Raw genomic sequence first — 24,197 nt, 5'->3', positions numbered from 1 at the left:
GACTCGTCGAGGAACTGCATGCTCCAGCGAGAAAAAATTTTCCACGAAGACGCGTCATAGTTCGGGGCTATGACGATCTATGGCAGGCCGATATCGTTGAGATGATTCCATATTCACGTTTCAACAGGAGCTACCACTACATACTTACAGTCATTGATGTGTTGAGCAAGCACGCGTGGGCCGTTCCGCTCAAGAGCAAGGGTGGAAGCGAGGCGACCAATGCTATCTCTGAGATAATTCGAAAGAGCGGAAGATGCCCGAAAAACTTGCAAACCGATAAAGGGAAGGAATTTTATAACGCCAATGTGCAGAAAGTATTAAAAAAATATAATATTAATCATTATTCCACGTACTCGGTAATGAAAGCATCGGTCGTTGAACGGTTTAACCGTACGCTGAAAAACGACATGTGGAAGATGTTTACGCTCAACGGCAATTACAAGTGGATTGACCTGTTACCGGTTCTCGTGTCGAATTACAATACTCGGAAACACCGAACGATCAGTATGCGACCCATCGACGTAACTCCCGCTGTGGCCGAAAGACTCTTGGATATGGTGTATAGCTCGATAAAAATTGCAGGCCCAGCAAAATTTAAAGTCGGTGACTTTGTACGCGTGAGCAAATTCAAGACGGTCTTTGAGAAGGGTTACACGCCGAATTGGACAACCGAGGTGTTTAAAATTATTAAAGTACAGCGTACCAATCCCGTAACTTATTTACTAGAGGATTATCGCGGAACATCTATAGCTGGAGCGTTCTACGAGCACGAGTTGCATCGCGCGACTCACCCGGACGTATTTCTCGTAGAGAAAGTATTGCGCAAAAAGGGAAATGAGGTTTACGTCAAGTGGCTGGGATTTGATGGATCGCACAATTCATGGATACACAAAGACAATGTTATTTAATCCATTTAAAATTATTATTATAATCATATAAAAGTACAATATAAACATATAAAATACATTTTTTTAAAAATAATTATACAAGACTTCTTTATTATCCCTTCTCAATACATTCTTCTTATTACTAATACATACACGTTCTTGATATAAAAAATATTAGAACATGTCTATAATGTATAAAATATAATTATTCTTAATACATTGTTCTTAGTATTAATCCACACATTTTTTTTTATAAATAAGAAATAAAACATAAAATGTATACTATAAAATTACAAAAGTATAAAAAATACATAAAATGTAACATAAGTGTATAATGTAAAATAGATGAAACATAAAATGTGAAATTATAAAATAAGTGTAAAATGTAAAATACATGAAATGCAAACTATAAAATATATAAAACGCTAAATGTAATATTAAAATATAAAGGTAAAATATAAAATACATAGAATATAAACTAAAAATTACATCAAACGCAAAATAGAAAATATATAAAATAGTATTAACAATATTATAAAGGTATCCGATAAAACAATATTATAAAGGTATCCGATAATGTCCCCACGGTAACGTTTCGACCGAATCGGGTACGAGGTATCTCTTATCGTCGTACGGACTTAGAGCAATTTTCGTTTCGGACACCGTGTATACTTCATGCATCTTGGACCGTATACACGACTGGCAACGCGTCATCTCGATCTCGTCTCGCAGACAGCGGGTGTAATCTTCGAATGTTATGGTTCGCGTTACTACGTTGTTCCTGACACCTTTCGCTTTTTTAGTATCCTTTTTTCCGTCTACCTTCAACGCATACATCTTTGCCCTAAGTCCAACAAACTCGGTCATTATCAAGCCATTGTTTTCATCTTTCATTAGACCCGGTACTTTTTTATTTACGACAGGCATACCGTACGCGTTGTCGACCGGATAATCGCTTGTGTCGAATCTAGTAATATCGCGTTTTATCATCTCGTAAATATTCTCACATTCAACGTGGTATATCAGACTGTCGGTGTCGGTATACATAACTTTACATTTATCTCGATATAAAGGTTGCATGTACTCGTCGTGAAATTCGTATAGACACATCTTGGAAATATCTAGGATACACATGCCTACGTAGATCGGCTTATAGAACTTCACCTCGAGTTTTTCTGAGTTCAACAGCGATTAAATTTTCCGCAAAAATACATCTACTATGAAAATTTGGTTTCGCGATTATTGCCTCCGCACCGTACCGACCCTTCCATTGCGTCAATAACTTAACGTCAACATGATTGCGCACATTCTCCATGGTTTTTCCAAAAACCGCGTTATTCATTAATTTATATAAATTCTTTTCAAAATCATTTTTAGCGAGAGTCCGGAATTGTGTATTTAACTCTATGTATTTACAAAGCCATGGAGATTGCGCGAATTTCAACACGCGGTGTATCTTTGTAACCCAAAGACCGTGACGCGTGCACAGCTGTAAGTTTCGGTAGTGGATGACGTAACGCTTTTTGTCGTAGAGCGTGGCAAGAAGTTTATATTCTCGCTTGCCTGGTGGTTTATCGCGCGTCGGACAGAAAGGTAGGTCAATGTGTTGGTCGTGAAGGTCTCGAGGATACTCGAGATCAACCTCGAGAATGTATCCCGTGGATGAATCCGGAGCGATTGCGTTTACGTCGAAATTCGAGACGTCTTTAACCCATTGAAATTTTCCATAAGGCAGTGGCTGACACATCGCCCAGCCGTACAAATTATTAACGTCAAAGTACATTAAGTACGACGATGGTTTCGATGGATCGTACGTCTGCATATACTTGTTGTTAGCCTGCGCGTATCTACCGGAACATTGACTTAAGCCGCCACGTATACCGCGTTCGATAAACATTACCATGTCAATGTCGGTAAGCAGTTCAAAAGTAATGTTGGTATATTTTAACATAGCGTCCCACGTATATCCGGGAAGAGTGTAATAATGCGCGGGATCAAGACCGTAATTTTCAATACATTTATCGCGGAAATTTTCAAAAACGTCGGTTAACAACAACACATCCGTTTTTAAATACAGATCGCTGTATTCACCTAGCGTTCGAACTGAGAACCGATGCCATACGTTGACAGCGTGTGCGTAATCGCTCTCGGATACTGTGTCAGAGGTCAGAGAACTGTAAAAGGATTCGAGCTGTGGTAAACATGTGTCTTCCAACTTTTCGACGCGGTGAACGTACTCGTACGGAAATATATCCTTTCGTGTTAATAAATCAAATTCTTCGTCGGATAAGTGTGAAAATTCGGAACGTACAATTTTTAGTTTTTCTTTACCCAAAAATAATGCTAATTTTTCGAGACTGGAATTGAGAAATTTATACGAATCTATGAACCATAACTTTATGTGATTGTGTGGGTCTAATTTATCGGCCGTACTTATGACATGTTTTGTGAAAGAAATATACTTTTCTTTCGTGATGGGAAGCACGTCGAATTTTCTTTTAAATATTGTCGCTATTTCCTTAATAATAAAATGTGAATCGTATCCGGATAAATTATGGAAAACTACTGGTATGTATGATACATTTCGATAAAATAAGTTGCAAGAAGAATGCGCGGGACCGCGATAACGACCAGTTAGATGACAATGATCGCGTACCCGTTTATCATCCAACGCGAATGGTTTTTCGCAGATATGGCAAAGCGTTGCGCTTCAGTATGCCTTCATTTGCTCTTTTGTTAAATTTACCATGGGGACTTTAGTCGATATACATGTTTTAACGTTATGAGCTAATTCTTCGAGTTGCCTAGCAAACCACGTGACGTAATCTTTATTGCGACGAAACCGATACCCCGATAACGCGTCGTCGTACGAGCATCGCACGTAGTATCCTATACTAAATACCTCGTGTTGTTGATAGGCGTATGTCGTCGACTCCGTAACAGGTTGCGTTTTCCGCAGTACACATTCGAGGTCTGCGTAGACGACAAAGGGCACTCGCTCCTTGTAGTTTACGTTGCGGAAGTTTAGCCACTTGTCTTTTTCATTCGGTAATGTAATGGCACAGTCGTTCATTTTCTGACAGTCTTCAACGTGCGATTGTAACTTCTCACATGATGAAAAATAGTGCAAGCACCTGCAATAAAAAATTTAATTACTTTTTTGTGTAAGAAAACACGAGAATATTTATTTTTTATATAATATACATACCGATCGCAAATGTATTTTTTTCCTTTATGTTTGCTCAGTTGTGAGCTCACCCGAGGCGGGACAGATTTTTAATCCATGTGAAGTGGCCCACGTTATCATCTCCTTGCAGGTATAGAAGATTGACATGCTTTTTTTTTTTGTCGCTGGAGAGCCGCAGCGGAAAAATCTTTAGCATTGCCTCTTCTTTTTTGACCCCGTAGACGTTGACCGACACATTATTAAGTCTCTCAAATTTCCCAATGTCCTTTAGTGCAACGGGAAACTCGATGTCGTTAAACTTTAGGACCGTCGTATAATGAGGGTACGATGACTCCAGTCCAATGTTTTTTTCCACAGGGTGCAGAGCGGCGACCACTGACCACGCAAAACACGCATTGTCTTTCGATTTTATGTTCACTACCGCTTTTTTCAAAACTATTTCTCGTGGCAATGTCACGTAACATCCCGCGTGTAAAGGATTGTACTTGTTCACGTTTATAGTTAAATTTAATATACGCGACAAAGCCCACCCACTATCGCGTTCTTGAAACTCTTCGAGCGACGTTAGCGTAGGCTCGATGACACACCGCTCGTACCACTCGTCCAAGTCCGAAATAGTTCACAATTTTTAGTAGTGATACTTTTGTTGGCGCGTTTTTCACCCGTTACGAACTCACCATTAAATGCGGTATTAACTTTCACACTGTCATGTCTTTCCAGAGCATCCCGCAAACGCTCGAGTACAATTTTTCTAGAATCTTCGAGAAATTGTCGCGGTTCGATGTGACGCACGTTAATTACCGCACCGGTTAGAATGCGGTTTTCAAACGCGGTATCTATTTCTCGCCATACGAGTCTTTCCACGTTATCACTCGCGTAATTACCGCCGACGTGCACGAACCGTCTCTGTAGTCGCGTTTTTTCACCCTCGAGTCGCACGATTCTAGCCACCAACGATTGTTTATGTCCGACGGCGAGCCGAGGACGCTTGAGGTGGCTATGTTCCTCGAGCCGTTGTATAAACTCGTCACACCGCTGTAACCACGCGAAACACTCGACCAAGGTAGCGACTCTACCAGCTTGCTCGAAGAGCTCGCGTTCCACTTGCTCAAAATGTTCCATGTCTTTTGGCACTTTTTAGCAATCACAGTTTTTTACAAAGCACTTGCACGCCACGTAGTACGTTAATTTATGATACCGCTCCGCTCTCTGGAATGCGGTAATGTCATCACTAAATGTGGGATTAGGATTCTCGTCAAAAACCAATATTTCGGCGTACAATCCGTTAACACCTATAGAAATGGTTACGAGGAAGCTCATCATATCCTCGTATTCACGAATAAATTCATTTATCCATCCATTAGTTGTTAGACGAATGTAATAATCCCATTCACATCGGAAAATATTTGGTCTGGTAAAATAATTTGTCTTGACCTCGCGAAGAAATTTTTTCTTCAAATGTCTAGGCCAATTCTCGTAGTGCTGACACATCTCGATTTTAGCTTGTCTCATGAAACGTCTATCGGTTCTTCGTACACCCAGTTCTCTGTCTCGTAGAAAGTGATAGATCCGCGTTTTAATGGTAAATCTTTTTCTTCTTTATCGAGATCTAGGATGTACTTAATTTCATGTTCTTTGCAAGCAGCTCGATAATCAGCTTCTTCATAATCCATGTTGTATAATTTTATACTGAAAGTCTTTAATGTGTGCACACTGAACACATATTGCATGGCATTAGCACGAACATAGGCTGTCTGCAATTTGAACAGTATTTGCCGTCCAGCCTATCGAACGTGTCAGTTATATGTTTGCGAAAAGCGTGCATTATGTTAAAATCAGTGCCCGCTATTTGCATTATACATTCAGCACACGCTGAATAAGTGCCGCCTGTTGTATAATAAAAATATATAGCACAATGTTTTGTTTGTCCAGTTATCGTACTCACTTCCGCACGCGTCAAATGTTTTTCGATAGTATCGTTAAACTCTTCACTACAATCACTTGTATAATCGCTGTCCTCAGATACACTCTCTTCGTCTTCTTCGTCCATCACATTCTCAAAGTTAAAATCATCTATAACGTCCATTATGCCAGCATCATCCATTTGAAGTAGATTATTCACAAAATTTTCATCGTTTACAAAGTTTTCCGGGTCATTCACATTATCACCATTGTTATTTTCAATATTATTCACAATGTTTACCACATTATTCACATCGTCCGCGATATCTATAAGCATTGCATCGTGCGCGACATCGATTACTTCTGCGTTATTCAAACGAATATCCATTATTTTTCGAGTTACTTTAGCGAGCGAGCATTATTCTTCGCTGCAAAGGTCTCACACTAACTGTGACATCGTGCACTTTTGAACCAATTATATCTTTCATTTGTAGCCCTTTATCTCTTTGTCTCATACGGATCATTGGTCCGCGTTTGTTTATAGTTTTGACATTTTAGTTGCCAATGGCTTGGCGCTCCCTGTCGATTCTCTATCTAGGAATTTAAGGGGTACTTGTCGCGATAAACAGAAGCATCGATATTTTGTTTATAGCCATTTACCCCTTTTAAGAGCTGCCTGGTGACAGATGTTGAATTATTGTTTTAGCTGCCGTCGATTCGGCGCTCACTGTAATAAGCAATCGCTTAATTGTTTATAGCAAGCTATGCGGTATAGGATAACCATAAATTATAGAAAATGTTACCCTAAATTATAAACGCTTATATCTGATTTTCTTAGCGGATTGCGACTCCGCCGGACAACACCTGGAACATTTGTTTAGAAAAATTTAAGCTGCCGAAGGTCCGGCGCTCACTATGATAAACATGCGCCTAATTGTTTATAGCAGGCTATGCGGTATAGGATAACCCATAAATCATAAATGTCCCCCTAAACCGATAAGCGGTACCCCGTAAGACATCCCTCCCCACCCCGTGTGACTTCATATGCCATCGCACCCGCGTGACGTCATACCCCCTCCCCGCAAAGTACCCCCTGCGCCCCGCAACCCCCGCGGAGCCCCGCAGCCAGAACTCTCTTTTACTTCCTACTCCTGCCCTTTCCGCACATTATCACACCCCTTTTTATAATACTCCGATTACCGTAACCGTCGCACGATCTATATCTCCGTATTGCCTTTACGATTCCGACGAGGACACCGAGTAAAGAAAGAACGAGCAAGTTATGTGCCCTCCGCGTTTGCTTCATTCTCCGGCGACTTTAAACACGAACGCGCGGCCAGCTCATTATTTCGAATGGATCGCATCCGCTAAATGTTCTATCTCGCGAATCTATCAACACCGTCTTGACATAGAACATATAATCTGTTCCGCGTGCTATACCCGTGCTTCCTGGGAAATCCGCTCATCTTACGTTTTGAAACGAAGATACGCTATATATATCGGTTTTACTTAATGCTACGACGCGTGTATTTCCTGTTCAACGCGTTTAACAAATTTAGACATCTCGATGAATGTCTTATCTGTAGCGATATTTTAACCTTCGTATACCCGCTTAAAAAGTGTAACACGTATACCCGCATACGGTCTGTGAGACCGAGATTCCTAAGTTTATTTTAGCATGTTTTTAGTAACGTGTCATCATAAAATTAAATTTACTATTAGTTGAGAGTATGTTAAAACATATCAAACAAAGTTTTATAGATAATATTTACTTTTATTAGCTAATAACAGTCTTTTATTACAGCCATTGGTAAGAAATAATATTCTTATGAACTACGAAAATTTGAACAAAAATATATTTTTTATCATATCAAATTTAAAAAAACTCTGAAATCTTAAAGAACAGTTCGTAAAATAATAAAAAAAACAAACTAAAGTACTTAACATTGCTCAACATAGCAGTCGGAGCATATCATAATAGCATGTTCCATACAAAAATATTTTTTACAAGAAACGCAGTTGTAGCGAGTCTTGCGATTTTTTTTGGCGTTGCAATAATAACAACGACCTATTTTGTTATTATTTGTTGTCACAGTAGATTCGGGACCATCTAATTTGCAAATTTCAGCAAGCCTTTGCCGTATCAGTCTTGGTAGATAACTGTTCACAGCACGTCTCCTCAAATGTGCGTTTATGAGATCATAAGATAAAGCTTCCAAAAAAGACCTACGTTTTATTTTTTTGTTGTTATTGTTTTGCACATATATTATGTACGAATTTATTCCTGTTACATTCATTAGGCTGTAAAATACCACCATGGGCCATCTGTTAGTACCTCTTGCGACATTGTAGGTTTCACACATTTTATCCACCGTATCAACGCCTCCCTTAGTTGCATTGTAGTCCATAATAATGTCTGGTTTTCCAGTTTCTTTATTAATTTTTGCATCATCATGCATACTAGAAACTAGTAGAACATTCTTGTTTTTCTTTGGTATATAGGAAACTAGAGTGCAATTGCTTCGGTGTCCAAATAAGCTTGATTTTTCCTCACGGCCTCTAGACTCGATGAATTGCTTAGGCAGTTCTTTTTTATTTTTTTTAATAGTTCCGATGACGGTCAATCTGTATTCTCGTTGCAGAATATCGATCAAAGGAATACTTGTAAAAAAATTATCACATGTGATATTGCGACCGCTATTACGAATAATATCACTAAGACGTAAAACCAAAGCCTTGGAGGAATTATCCACCGAATAAGGCCCATCAGGCTGCTTTCCAACATATACTTCCATCTTTAGCGTGTAAAAGTGTTTAGCATCTGTCAAAGCGTAGATCTTTATACCATACTTATTAGGTTTAGATGGAATGTATTGCCTAAAACTGCAGTGACCTCTAAACGCTTCCAACTTTTCGTCGATTGTAACAAACTGTGATGGACTGTAATATTTTTTGAATGACGCTACAATCTCCTCAAACAAGTCACGAATTAGAGCCAGTTTATCTATAGAAGCTCATGCGTCTCGGGAATCTTTATCATCAAACCTTAGACAACGTAAAAGTAAGTAAAAACGGTTCCAACTCATAGTCAAACGAAAGATCTCTGGAGAAGAGCCATCAGTCTTGAATAAATCTTTGGCATTCAAACGGCTGTTTCTTCTAACACCAGCAAAATATAAAAGTCCTAGAAAAGCTCGAATTTCAATTTCATCAGTCGGTGTGCAGTCTCTTTCTCTTTCAAACTGAGGTAATATACGTTTTATTTGTTGGTTGGTGTACTTTGTAATCGAGTTTATTACATTTTCTGAAAAAAATAAGTTCCATATGTCACCTGGTTCTTTCAAATTTTTAGCTTCGCCTTTTACACCTGGTAACTGAGTCACAATATTCTTAGCACGTCTTCTTACTGTTATTGACGGAGCATTTTTATTCCATTTTGTTTGGCTATCTTTGCCAAGGTAGTAATTATTAGAAGTTTGTTGTAACTCCTCCTCACTCTCAGAATTACCTTCTTGCTCTGTATCACTACTTTCTTGCTGCACTTCAATATGATCCTCAAAGTCACTGTCGTTTTCATCCTCATAATTGGAATCAGAGTCACCCTCTTCCAAAAGCCTTCTTATATGTTTCTCGTTCATTTTGAGGTTATATAATGTACCTATAAACAAATTATAAATATAGTATATAATGTAAACCCAATAATAACAAAAAATAATATATAATTATAGGAGGTACTCAAAATATTACTTACCAAAAATTGTGACACCTATACCCGCGTCGGTCTAACAGGCCGATCGGTGTCGTGAACGAGTATACGTGTTGTATGCACGAACGATCGTGCCGCACTGAATTGAAGTTGGCAATGAATCATGCAGCTAGCAGTGAGCTCGAAGCGCTAGCGTCTTTTGTTAAAAAAAAAATAAGGCAAAAGTAAATCGTCGGTCTGACAGACCAATGCGCGGGTATACGAAGGTTAAACGATTTTATACAATATTTAAACCTATCGGGAGAAGATCCGTATAATTTGGAACGACCGACGTTAATCGCGATTTCACAAACAGACGCAAATTCCTCCGAATAAACGTTGCGAATAAGATTTTTTTTTTGTTGTGAAAATTGCCTGAATTTGCCTGTCACTGCTTTATTTCCAGAGGAACGGTGGATCGCTCGACTCTGTTCCTCTAACCTTTTTCCCCCTCCTCTCCGGCTACTTGAGAATATCGGCGACGCCGCCCCTCCCGCACGCCCGGGACCTAACACACAATATCGTGATCTATGTAACTTTTAGGCAAATTTAATTCGATTTCCCTCATGAGATATCTCGCGCACTCGTTGACGCTATTCGCGAAATTTTGTAAATGCGTTAAGCGCACATGGACGCATTTTGACATGTTTTTCAATCGGAGAAAAGTGTTCTTTTGCATCACTATTGCCACGGTATATGTTTTACGTTTTTTCGTCGGCGGGGAATCTGCTCTCTCCTCGCTTTGTCGGTGCTCCCCGTCGCAGGTAGAATTCTCTTCATTGTCTTTATACGCCAATAATATTGATTTTGCTGCGTAGGAGGTGGTAAAGTTGATGAAAATGTTGTTAATCAAGATGCGATTTGGCTTCGATTTATTTTCAGCGGTAAGATATTCTTCTACGATCCCCATCTTCTCTTGAAGTTACTGCCATGTAGTAGCGTTGAAGTAAATACCCTCCGCATAATCGCCGGTTAATTTGACCATCGGTGTGAAGATGCCATCGGGGGTTGTCTGCAGGCTTACGTGTATCCTTTTCGTATGAGAATTGTTGAGCCGTAGGTTGTCGACAACAGCATATAAAATTCTTCATTTTTTTTCTCGTTGCATTTCTTATCGGAAATAGCACGTACACTCTCCGGCTTATCGGAATTATTAGAAACTTTTTGACTTGCCATTGCTTTTCGTAACATTTGTGGTCACTTCAAAACCGAGAAGAAAGAAGATTGCTTCGTTCACGGGCTATAGGATTCGAACAACGTGACACGAGTGATTTCGCTCCGTTGGACCGGGTATTTATATAGCTGCTGTTTTGCAACATTTTAGAAAAATGTAGTTTAGGGTTACATGGTGGAAAAAAAAATTTTATTTGTAATCTTGCACAAAGGAAAATTTTTAAGAAATAAGTATTTTAAATACAAAATTTTTAATTTTTATACTATCTGGAATAAAGAATTTAGATTTTTTATTTGTAATCTTACGCTTAGTGTTAGTTACGCTACGTAAATATTTATGAGGCAAATATCTCAACTACAAATTTTTAAATTTTTCATATAGGATAGAATAAAAAAATTTGTTAATAAAAAGTAAAAATTTATAGAATAGCACGTTAATTTAAAATTTTACTTTTTATAATACAAAATAATACAAAGTAACACAAAAGAACTAAAATATTTGTAGGAAATGAAAGGTTGGTGAGAAATAAAACCATTCTTCTTTATCCAATCCAGTCGTGTAAATCAATAAATATTGTACATAATAAATGTAAGTGGAAATTTTTAACGTGACAGCATTCTTGTATGTTCCGTGGAAAAATCATAATGGAGGGGAGGAAAACAGGCGCGATCAGCCGCGTTCGCACGGTGCGCGTGGTCCTGTCGGATTCAACGTGGGCGTGATGTGTCGCGCGATTTTTAGACTATAAATTTATATATTCTTGTTACAGCACTTTTTATAAAAGAGATGATGGGGCAGGATTCGTAGTCTAATAGTTACCAGGTCTAGAAGCCGATATATGACGAACCGCGTGAACAGCACCCCGTGGCATTTTTCTTTTGACATATTAGTATAAGGATACCCGAAACTGTACTAAAAGCAAAAACGTTTAAGTTTCGTGGGAAAGGCATTCGTCGAACTAGGCCACCTGCGCATCTTAAATTGATTCTTTTAGAAACGAAAATATAAAGTTTCTTTTTCGTAAATTGGCTTATTCACTAGTATTTTAGTAGACACTAATGATACAAAGTGTAATATCGAAACGTGATTTAGAGTTACCTTTTCGCGATAGAAAGAATTTTTAGTCAGCACGCAACTGGCTTTGAGAGAACAAAGTAAAAATTTATGGTTACCGAGATAATCGTTTAAAACGAATGATCTTGTTCGTTCCCATGAATACTCGAAAACCGAAATTTGCTTGCCAATAGCATGGGTGGAAAAAATTCTCCGCCCTCTGTCTTCTCGTGCATCATCGTAAGTATTTTTAAAGTATAAATACTAAGGGAGGGCATTGAAGTTAGTTCCGTGCAAGTTTTTCCGAGTGTGCAAACATCTGCGTGCGTATTACGAGAAAGAATAGCGCTTCGTACGATTTTGAAAAAATTGTTTACCATAACCGGGTACATAAATGAAAATTTTAACACCGTCGAATATTTGCCCGAGCTGTCGGACAACAAAGATAATAATGTTAAGTTGTTTTTGCGTTTCGTGACAAACAGTTCATGCACATTGTTGTGCATCTTAGACGAACGTATATTTCGCGGGGAAACGCGAGTTGATCGTGCTACTGCGGGAGGTGCTATATTGTTAGGAAAGTTTTTCCTTGGTACCGGAATTCGGCGGAAAACGCGAAGAGGACGTTGGAGGCCACATAACTGCTTTCTTGAGACGTCACGCTGCAGAACCAGGTAAATATTATTAATTTTCAATTAAATAACAAATTTAATATTATAATATAAAGAAATGTTTTAATTTAATATTTATTTTTAACAGAAACTCCATGTTCCCGACCCGTGACTGTTGTAACGGTTTACGATCCTCACCGTGGTCGGGCACTGAAAAGGCGAGCGCAAGAAGAAGCCGAAGCGGTACCTGCACGTAAGTTTAAAACAATAATAATAATAATAATGATTAAATTACAGGTATAGGAAACTAATAAGATTTAATTTTATAGGGAGTGCGCGAATGGAAGCGCCGACTGTGCATCTACCGAATACGGTCGAAGTTGTCGACCTGACCTCGGGTAGGTATATTAAAAGTATTGTATAAATTATACAAAAAATATTAACATAATAAATATATTTTTAGATACCGCGGCAGAAGAAGAAGAAGAAGACACCCTTAGTATATCCTCGCTCGATACGGTTATATTCTCGCCAAGTGAGTTTTAAAATTAATAAAATAAAAACTCTTATATAGACTAATTATTCAATAACAAATGTAACTTTTAGTTTACAGAAATTTACAAGAAGAAGGACGCGAAGAGGAACAAGAAGAAGAAGAAGGGGAGAATGAAGAGGAGGATGAGGCGGAAGAACAAGATGAAGAACGCGACGATGATGATGATGATGATGATGATGGTGATGCTGATAATGATGATGATGATGATAATGACGACAATGATAACGATGATGAGGAAAGCGATGGGGATGGGGAAAAAATGCTGAAAATGAGGAGGAAGGGGACAATGACAACATTGCTCCATGTGCGGGTAATTAACAACAACGGCAACGGCAACGGCAACGGCAACGGCAACGGCAACGGCAACGGCAACGGCAACGGCAACGGCAACGGCAACGGCAACGGCAACGGCAACGGCAACGGCAACGGCAACGGCAACGGCAACGGCAACGGCAACGGCAACGGCAACGGCAACGGCAACGGCAACGGCAACGGCAACGGCAACGGCAACGGCAACGGCAACGGCAACGGCAACGGCAACGGCAACGGCAACGGCAACGACGACAACGACGATGACAATGATAACGATGATGATAATAATGATGATAATAATAATGATAATAATGATAATAATGGTAGTAATAATAATGATAATAATAATGGTGACGATAATAATAATGATGATGATAATAATGATAGTGATAGTGATAGTGATAGTGATAGTGTGACAGTGATAGTGTGATAGTGATAGTGTGATAGTGATAGTGTGATAGTGATAGTGATAGTGATAGTGATAGTGATAGTGATAGTGATAGTGATAGTGATAATAATAATAATAATAGTAATAATAAAACACTATACTATTTTGAATATAATTTCAATAGCATTAATTTTTTGTTAGAAATTTCCATCGCGGAATTTCGTGAATTCTTTTTGGGGAGTCGAAATTAAGAAAAACCTGGGAAATTATATTAAGACGTAAATAAAGCGACTTCAGGTGCGTTGCCTTAGTGTGTTATTATCTTGTCGTAGTTCCTCATACTGTAGTAAAGTTTTTGAATTTCAAAGAAATTAAAATTTAACAAAAAATTAACAAGTTTTTGTCTTTTCAGTTCAAGTCGGCCGTGGAATTGCACGTCCAGCTGATACAGAGGATACACTTTCGCGAAGTGAGGAAGATATTCTCGTTAAACGTCAGCATAATCAACAGCAGCAGCAGCAGCCGCAGCAGCAGCAACGTTCGCAACAGGGTGAACCTCATAGACATCAATCGCAGCAGCAATACGAGGTTAGACACGAGGTTAATTACATAAGATTAGAGACGGAAAACACGCGTCGGTTTCGTAATTTTAAAATACTCAGTAGAGAGGCAAGTTTCGTGATACGTCCGGTGCCTGAAGGTGACAATGTGGTTAATTGGTTGGAAAAACGCGTTCCGTGAAATCCATACGTATGCGCTACGTTCGTGCGAACCGTATGATTATGTAGGGCTGACATTCGTTTCGTCGGAATTGACGCACGGCCCAGCGGGATTATCGTTTCGTCCGGCACGCGACTTCACTCACGAGGACATTTGGGGGCTCGTGAGCTCGGTAGCACAGAGTGCTGGGGAATCGATATTGCGCAACATTTTACGATATGAGTAGTGTTTAAATGGGAGTTCCGAGCCGGGTACTCCGAGGGGGGAGCGGGTGTGCGGGGGGAACTTATAGGCGCGGGGTATGACGTCACGCGGGCGGGGGAAGGCGCATGGTGACGAATTCGGGGAAGATGAGGGTGGGGTGGGGGATCCCTTTACGACGTTTAGACACTTATGAGGTGTTATAAACAAGGGCGGCATGCGCTCGTCAGAAGATATCGATAGCGCATAATAATTTAGAGGATTCTTATTGCGTCTTTTTTGTCGGTTAATTCCATATCGCTATCTCTCGCTCTATTCCTCGCGGTACTCTCGTTCATCGCTCTCTCTCGCTCCCACATCGCGCGCTCTTGCTTGCTCTCGATATTTTTTATTTAAAAAGAAGCATATAAAATTTAAAAATGAAATATACGTTTACTAAATTTTTTTTTAAGTAAACGCTTTATTTCTCTCGGTCTAGCGCAGGTATCTCGGCCGCTCGTAGATTCGCGCGGTCACTGCACAGGTGTAAACAAATACCGATGCTCCGGTTGAGACGAGAAATATAGACGAGTTCTCAGCACCATCTTTAGCGCCGATACCTCGGCTCTCAAGATTTTTAAACATCATTTTTCGTCTCGCGGTCTAGCGCCAATATCTCGGCCGCTCGTAGACTCGCGTTGACGCTGCACAGATATAAACAAATACCGATGCTTCGGTTGAGACAAGGGATATAGACGAAATATAATTTAGTTAGGAAGCGTACGACACCACAGTTGGTGCGAGGTCCGCGACGCGAGAGAATCAGAATACTGCGTGACTCGAGAAAAAATGGATAACCATTCGAATAACGCGGAAGTAATCGATATCGCGGACGATGCAATGGTTATAGATATCGCGGACAATGTGAATAATGTGGTAGACATTGTGAATAATATTGAAAATAATAATGGTGATGATAATGTGAATGATCCGGAAAACTTTGTAAACAATGAACATTTTGTGAATGATCTACTTCACATGGATGATGCTGGCATAATGGACGTTATAGATGATTTTAACTTTGAGAATGTGATGGCTGATGAAGACGAAGAGATTGTATCTGAGGACAGCGGTTATACAAGCGATTGCAGTTAAGAATTTAACGACACTATTGAGAAACATTTGACGCATGCGGAAGTGAATGCGATAACTGGACGCACAAGACATTGTGCTATATATTTTTATTATACTACAGGCGGTACTTATTCAGCGTGTGCTGAATGTACAATGTGAATAGCGGACACTGATTTTAACATAATGCACGCTTTTCGCAAACATATAACTGACGCGTTCGGTAGGCTGGACGGCAAGTACTGTTCAAATTGCAGCCAGCCTATGTTCGTGTTGATTCCATGTGATATATGTCCAGTGTGCACACATTAAAGATTTTTCTTTAAGCACTTTCAATATAAAATTATACAATATGGATTATGAAGATATCATTAATGAACGAGTTAAATTGATGTAGAAGATGTCATTTATGTTCTTAAGAATAATGATGATTCTGAAAAACGAAAGCATGTGCAGCGAATATCACCAGTGCAATTTCTACGTGATCGAGAACTCGGTATACGCGGAACGCACGAACGCATCGCAATACAGGAAGTTTACGTGTATGATCAACCTGTTTATGACTGGCCTCATCATGTGAAGCAAAAATTATATACAGAGATACTGAATTGGGTTGACACCGATGAAAGTGAATACGATATAACAAAACAAATCGTACAAAAGACTCAGGAAAACTGTTTTCATCTCATTGAGATATCAGCTGGTGTTGGAAGGTATATCGAAGTGATAGCAGGAATGAGTAACACTTGCTATGAGAATCCTAACGTAGAAAAAATGTTGCGCACTTATCACGAATTTTTTGATCTTTTAAACAATGATGATGATGAATACGTTCTGTCTAAACGAGAGATGAAGATGCGTATTTTTATTGTGTGTGAAAGACAAAGCAAGCTAATGCACTTTGACATTCAAGTCAAATATCGATACTGCATTAGGTGCTACGAAATTACATGCAAGTGTCCTGTTGAAGATTGTACGGGGTTGTTTTAAAACAGTGCTCAAAAACATTATAAGAAAAAATGGAGAATAATTTCAACCAAGAGAAACGTGAGCTCTTGGAGCAAGCAAACGGAGTCGCTAGCTTAGCCGAGTGTTTCGCGTGGTTACAGCGATGTGACGAGTGTATACAACAGCTCGAGGAACTGAGCCGCATCAAGCGTCCTTGGCTCACCGTCGGACAAAGACAATCGTTGGTGGCTAGAATCGCGCGACTCGAGGGTGAAAAGACGCGACTGCAGAGACGTTTCATGCACGTCGGCGGTAATTACGCGAGTGATAACGCGAAGAGACTTGTATGGCAAGAAATAGATACCGCGTTCGAGAATCGTGTTCTGACCGGTGCGATAATTAACGCAGACTATAGGAGAGGGGGAAGGGGCATTTTCGAAGATCCTTTGGGTCCGCCGCTGTGCAGGTGTACAGATAAGAGAAGAAGTTTCATCATATCTTATATATATTTTTTTCGTAAATCTTATCCTTTTTTTTTATTACTGCGAATATTGATATTTCCTATACCGGTTCCCAAAAACATTTAATACGTAGTCATTTTATTTGAAGATATGTATGTACACTGCCGGACAATGATTCGGCCCATTCCCTAGCGAGTTTATCTAGGACTTGTCCTATATAAATTTTGCTAGGATGGAATGAGTTGAATCATTGTCCGGCAGTGTACACATATTTTCTTCGACTTGAAACTTTATCGTCACGTCGATATTAAATTTTATTGCATTCGGATACTTTTGCCGACGTGCTCGACGGAAAAACCTACAGCTACGTTTGATATTACCCCAAAATAAAAATTTTTTCGATACAATTGAACACGTTTTCATATGTCGAAGCCCATAGGCTTATTAGTTGTAAACAAGTAGCATGAATATATATATATGGTGAGACCCTTAGAGCAACTCTTACAAGAGAACCTTACGGGTCATGAATCATCGATTTTTTTCATACTTATAGGATTTGAAGATCAGTACCCGGACTTCAATTTCCTAAAGCAGTACGATGCGCTTCTCAAAAATACTCGAGAAAATCGATTTTAAAGATTTCCGATATCTTTAAGTACAGAAAATTTTGACGTATTGTTAGAGCAGCTCGTAGCCGAGCGCACAGAGCTCTAGTTTCGTAAGCGCGGAGTAGCTGGTTCGATTCTCGCTGGTCTCAATTTTATTTTAATAAGTCAATGCAGTTTTTTTTTAATTGTATATCTTAACATTTATCAAATTGAAATGCTAATTAATTATTAAATATTTATTTGTTATTTTTTTAATAAAAATTAACATCCCTTTATTTTTATTTAACGGTAAAGTACGAATAACACATCATCTGCTCTCTCGGAACCCTTACTTCTCCCATTTTTTGCAAGGCTGTTCTTTGTTCACGACTAGATGCGAAAGAATGGGGATCGACCAGGATCGACTTACAATAAACTCGATTTGTAAACTCCGACTAACGTGTTAAAGATACAGCGTAAAATGTAAGCGATAAAATAACTGAATATTATTTGTACATATTATTTTTGCATTTAACAATAAAACGTTTTCCATTTTTGTGCCAAATTTTAATTTATTATAAATATTCGCATTTTCAAGCAAGTGGCAATTAAAAATAAAAAGTTGTTAATTTTTATTTAAAAAATAACGAATAAATATTTAATAATTAATTAGCATTTCAATTTGATAAATGTTAAGATATAGGATTTAAAAAAAACTCCATTGACTTATTAAAAAAAAATTGGGGGCAGAGCAAGAATCGAACCAGCGACTTCGCGCTTACTAAACTAGAGCTCTGTGCGCTCGGCTACGAGTGGCTCTGACGATAGGTCAAAATTTTCTGTACTTAAAGATATCGGAAATCTTTAAAATCGATTTTCTCGAGTATTTTTGAGAAGCGCATCGTACTGCTTTAGAAAATTGATGTCCGGGTACTGATCTTTAAATCTTATAAGTATGAAAAAAATCGATGACCCATGACCCGTAAGGTCCCCTTGTTAGACCAAAAAGATCAAGCGTTTGAGATCGCAGCTCAGTCGTCGGAGTTTTTCTGAAAGTGAAACCTACGCAAATTTTCAAAAGTATGTTAAGTTAAGTGAACGTTAAAGTTTTCTGCAAAATGGCTAATATCCACAACGAAATAGAAATTATCGACGACAGCGATATTGAAATTTTAAATATTGAAGATAACGACGGCAACAATATAAATAGACATAGAAATGTTGTAGATATGTTCCACCAAATAAACGATGAAGATGCTTTATACATTGTGAATGAATTTTATGAAAATGCGCTGGATGCTATCAATTTTGAAGACATCATGGATGAAGATAAAGAGAGAGTATGCTGTCCGACGACAGCCAATATATAAGCGACTGTGACGATTTCCGTGAAACTACTGCAGAAAAACATTTGATGCCTGAAGAAGTGCGTGCAATAACTGGACAAAAAAACATTGCGCGATTTATTTTTTTTATACCACGGGCGGCACGTATTCGGCATGTGCCGAATGCATTATGCGAATCGCGGATACGGATTTCAACATAATGACAGCTTTTCGCAAGCATATGACGGACACGTTTGATATGCTGGACGGTAAATATTGTTCAAATTGCCGACAGCCACACACGCACGCACGCACGCACGCACGCACGCACGCACGCACGCACGCACGCACGCACGCACGCACGCACGCACGCACGCACGCACGCACGCACGCACGCAACGCACGCACGCACGCACGCACGCACGCACGCACGCACGCAACGCACGCACGCACGCACGCACGCACGCACGCACGCACGCACGCACGCACGCACGCACGCACGCACGCACGCACGCACGCACGCACGCACGCACGCCACGCACGCACGCACGCACGCACGCACGCACGCACGCACGCACGCACGCACGCACGCACGCACGCACGCACGCACGCACGCACGCACGCACGCACGCACGACGCACGCACGCACGCACGCACGCACGCACGCACGCACGCACGCACGCACGCACGCACCGCACGCCCGCACGCACGCACGCACGCACGCACGCACGCACGCACGCACGCACGCACGCACGCACGCACGCACGCACGCACGCACGCACGCACGCACGCACGCACGCACGCACGCACGCACGCACGCACGCACGCACGCACGCACGCACGCACGCACGCACGCACGCACGCACGCACGCACGCACGCACGCACGCACGCACGCACGCACGCACGCACGCACGCACACACACACACACACACACACACAGCCATAGTCACAACCATAGCCATTAAAACATGTGGAGGGGTATTGTATATAAGAAGAAGAGCTCCAGCATCGTCACCACATCAGTCGCTCGTTACAAGACGGATAGCAAAGGTTCTCGGCAACATTACCGCTCAGACAACTGGAGAAAGACTCTCGAAAAACGTACGAGATGAACTATTACGTTCCCATCCAGCAAAATGAAGCGTGCAATAAACCGTAAGTATTTATAACTTTTAAATTCTTTTTCATATTTATTTTACATTTTTCTATAACTCGCTATATTCTTTTTACAGAACATTATCGCAGCTGCGCTATACTCCTCATATCCTGGGGAGGAGATTTGCTTTGACTACCACAGCCTACAAATACTTAGACATTGGAATCAGCGTGGGGTCAACTTTGTTATCTTCAAGACTTGTAATTTGCGATTTAGTAATAGAAATAGTAAAAATACGTGATGAGAATATTGTAAAATTAACGCTGCTTAATAAGTAGGAAAAATAGGGGGGTTCTAAGCCGGGTGCTCCGAGGAGAATGCGGGGCGCGGGAGGACGTTGTAGGGCGCTGCGGGGTATGACGTCACGCGGTGCGAGAGGACTTGTAGGCGCGGGGCCTGACGTCACGAGGGAGAGAGGGGAGTTTGGGTGGGGGGTGATGTCATCCCTTCGAGAGATTTATGGGAAACGGTCCATGTAACATAATAAAGACATTTTAAAGTCAATAAAATTTTTGGATAGGTGGTCAATTCCTATAGTCCTTTTCATTCTTTCGTGCGCTTTGACTCGCACTTACAGCGCGTTCTCGCACCCACCCATTGCGGTAGTGCATTGAACATGTTTTATTATCCTGCGTATTTTATTAAGATGTTTATTGTAATATTTGCTTAGAAATATAAACAATTTCTCCCGCCATAGCGCCGATATCTCGGCTGCTCTTAGATAAAAAAGATGTTCAATTGCCACGCTCGAATCATATAGTACCCATTGCGGTATCCGACATGCATCGAACATGTTTTATTATCCTGCATATTTTATTATGAAGGGTGGTGATTATTATAATTAAATTTGTTTAAAAATATAAACAATTTTTCCCGCTATAGCGCCGATATCTCGGCTGCTCGCGTGCGGATACAAACGAATGCTCTGGTTGAGGCTATAGAAAAGGCTATAGAAAAGGCTATAGCCTTAGCCTATATGCTTTAGCACCAAATGATGACGCTCAGGTCAAGGGATGTAGCTGCTTAGGAAGTGTATAGAATCACAGTTGGTGTGAAACCTTTGACGCGAAACATCAGAGTAAAGTGTTGAAAAGACTTGAAAAAATGGCTGGTCGTTTAAATAACGCGGAAGTTATAGACATCACGGACGATGTAGAAATTATAGATATCGCGGACGATGTGGAAATTGTAAACAATGTGAATGATGGTGAAAATGTTGATTTTGAAGATAACGATGAAGATGTTAACATGATCGATGTAGATATCGATGACATTTTTGAAAACGCGGGTGTTAATGTGATGGGTAATGAGGATGAAGAGAGCAGTATCCGAGGACAGCGATTATACGAGTGATTGCAGTGAAGAGCTTAATGATGCTGTCGAGAAACAGGAATAGGAGGGTGTTCTGACTACGGGGCTCCGAGGGGGGGAGGGGCGGGGGGGCATTTGCGGGAAAGGGGTATGACGTCACGGGAGGTATGACGTCACGCGGGGAGGGGGGATGACGTCACACAAACGGATGCCGCCGCTTATCAGTATAAACATTTATGTAAACAACATGCTAGTTGTAACCTGATATAAACAAATACCAGTCGATCGCCGCTTATCAGTATAAACATTTATGTAAACTACAAGTCAATTGTAACTAGATATAAACAATAACTTGCCGGTCACCGCTTATCAGTATAAACATTTTTAAGTAAAATAATATGTGAGTTGCAACCTGATATAAACAATTAGGCCCTGCGGCTAGAAGTAGTAATTAGGTATAAACAATTTTTATCTATGGGTCTTTCTGTCGCTTATCAGTATAAACATTTTTTAAGTAAAATAATATGCGAGTTGCAACCTGATATAAACAAACTTCTAATAATATTTATCGTACGGAGCGCCGAATCGTCGGCAGCTGATAAATTTATTCGACAGCTCTTGGAATAGCTATAAACAAAAATCGCTGACCATATCCGGTAGCGGTTTGTTATAAACAAATTTTTTATCGCACGGAGCGCCGAACCGTCGGCAGCTAATAATTCGACACGTTTCTTCCTGTCGCGGTGTTATCTCCCTGCTTAGCGCTCTTGTTAGAGGTAGCGGCTCGTTATAAAGAAAATAGTGAATGTTTATCGCACGGAGCGCCGAACCGTCGGCAGCTTAAATTTCTAGATAATAAATCGGTAGTGACCACCGGCAGCTAAAATATCTAAACATTTGATCGACATTTATCACCCGGTAGCTTTAAGCGGAAAGCTATGCATAACTATAAACAAATGCATGAGACAAAGGGCTAAGAGTGAAATATAATTGGTCCGGCAGAGCACGGTGCCACAGTAAGCGTGAAGTCTTCAACCCAAGCGAATCAAAGTGAATTAATTCCTAAGTATTGTGAATTATAACTTGAAGAATGGGTAATCAGTTAAATGAAGTGGACATTATAGATATCGCGAACGATATAGAAATTGTGAATATCGCGGACGATGAACAAATTGTGGATATCGTAAACGATACAGAAATTGTGGATATCGCGGACGACATCGAAATTGTGAATATCGTAGACGATACAGAAATTGTGGATATCGCGGAAGACATCGAAATTGTGAATATCGCGGACGATATAGAAATTGTGAATATCGCGGACGATAAAGAAGATATTGATATTGCAGGCAGTGATTACGAAAACTCCAACGATGAAGACATGGTAGTTGATGATTTCGAAAATTCCTACGAGGATGATGAAGACAGCTTAGTATCCGATGTTATTGATTCTACGAGCTATTCCATTGACTTTGTCGATCGCGTGGAAAAATTTGTTTCACATGAAGATTTTCTTAAATTAAACGAGCGTTCCGAACATTGCGCGATATTTTTCTTTTATTCTACGGGTGGTGCTCTAGCTCTCTGTGCCGAGTGTATGATAGACATGTGGGACGGTAGAGAAGGCATGAGTGCTGTTAGGGAGCATCAAACGGATCGGCTAGAAAATTTGGATCATCGGGCTTGCTCGAATTGCCGTCAATCCATGTACGTGATAATTCCGCGCAACATGTGCCCAGTGTGCAGTTTGTAAAGACTTTAACATACATAAAAATACATAACCGTACAACATGGATGAGGGGGACATTGAAGATATCAAATATGTTCTTAACAATAAACGAGTATCACCAGTGCAATTTATACGCGATCGAGAACTTGGTATATGTGGAACGCTTGAACGCGTTGCGATACATAGGGTGTGTATAAACAATGAATCTATTTATCCCTGGCCTTATCACGTGAGACAGGAAATATATACCATGGCATTGAATCTGTGTCCGAATGATGAAATCGCTAAAAAGATGCTACGTGAATACGATACTATGTACATTAAAATTCCTGCTGGTATTGGAAGGTGTATCAAATTGTTGATAAATAATATGGTTAAAGTGTTCTTAAAAAATCCTAAAATAACAAATATGCTGCACACGTATGATGATTTTTTTAATGCATGCAATCGTTATGCTTATAAAGACGATGAGAATAATGATCATTTTGGGATCATGATGAGAGTGTATGTTTTCATTCTGCGTGAAAAAGAATGCAAGAAAATGCACTATTCGAAGTGCAAGATTCGGTGCGACACTGCAAATCATGTAGACGTGTCACGTGCAAATGCTCCGTTGAAGAATGTAACGTGATTTAAAAAGTGCGAAAAGACGCTAAAACATGGAACAATTCGATTTAGAGGAACGCGAGCTCTTGGAGCAAGCGAACAGAGTCGCTACTTTGGGCGAGTGTTTTACGTGGTTGCAGCGATATGATGAGTGTGTACAACGGCTCGAGGAACATAGCCGCGTCAAGCGTCCTTGGCTCGCCGTCGGATATAAACAATCGTTGGT

At 40.1% G+C, this 24,197-nt stretch overlaps 3 protein-coding genes across 3 annotated transcripts; all 3 read right to left on the bottom strand.

Moving 5' to 3' along the window:
- Window positions 1-1,445: 1,445 nt before the first annotated feature.
- Window positions 1,446-3,554, bottom strand: LOC118647062. Its single transcript, XM_036291250.1, has 3 exons — window positions 3,544-3,554; window positions 2,151-3,244; window positions 1,446-2,062 (listed from the first exon to the last, which is right to left on the bottom strand). Exons 1-3 carry the CDS (start codon window positions 3,552-3,554, stop codon window positions 1,446-1,448), a joined length of 1,722 nt encoding a protein of 573 aa, XP_036147143.1.
- A 43-nt stretch (window positions 3,555-3,597) lies between these two features.
- On the bottom strand, window positions 3,598-3,973 carry LOC118646436. Its single transcript, XM_036289345.1, has one exon. It carries the CDS (start codon window positions 3,958-3,960, stop codon window positions 3,598-3,600), a length of 363 nt encoding a protein of 120 aa, XP_036145238.1. The 5' UTR covers window positions 3,961-3,973.
- A 3,943-nt stretch (window positions 3,974-7,916) lies between these two features.
- LOC118647061 (piggyBac transposable element-derived protein 4-like) lies at window positions 7,917-10,631 on the bottom strand. Its single transcript, XM_036291244.1, has 3 exons — window positions 10,427-10,631; window positions 9,022-9,634; window positions 7,917-8,916 (listed from the first exon to the last, which is right to left on the bottom strand). Exons 1-3 carry the CDS (start codon window positions 10,629-10,631, stop codon window positions 7,917-7,919), a joined length of 1,818 nt encoding a protein of 605 aa, XP_036147137.1.
- Window positions 10,632-24,197: the final 13,566 nt, after the last annotated feature.

Source organism: Monomorium pharaonis, chromosome 1 (genome assembly GCF_013373865.1).
Source record: "Monomorium pharaonis isolate MP-MQ-018 chromosome 1, ASM1337386v2, whole genome shotgun sequence".
Taxonomy (NCBI): domain Eukaryota; kingdom Metazoa; phylum Arthropoda; class Insecta; order Hymenoptera; family Formicidae; genus Monomorium; species Monomorium pharaonis.
Note: the sequence above shows the minus strand (reverse complement) of the source record. Positions and strands in the feature narration are given on the sequence as shown.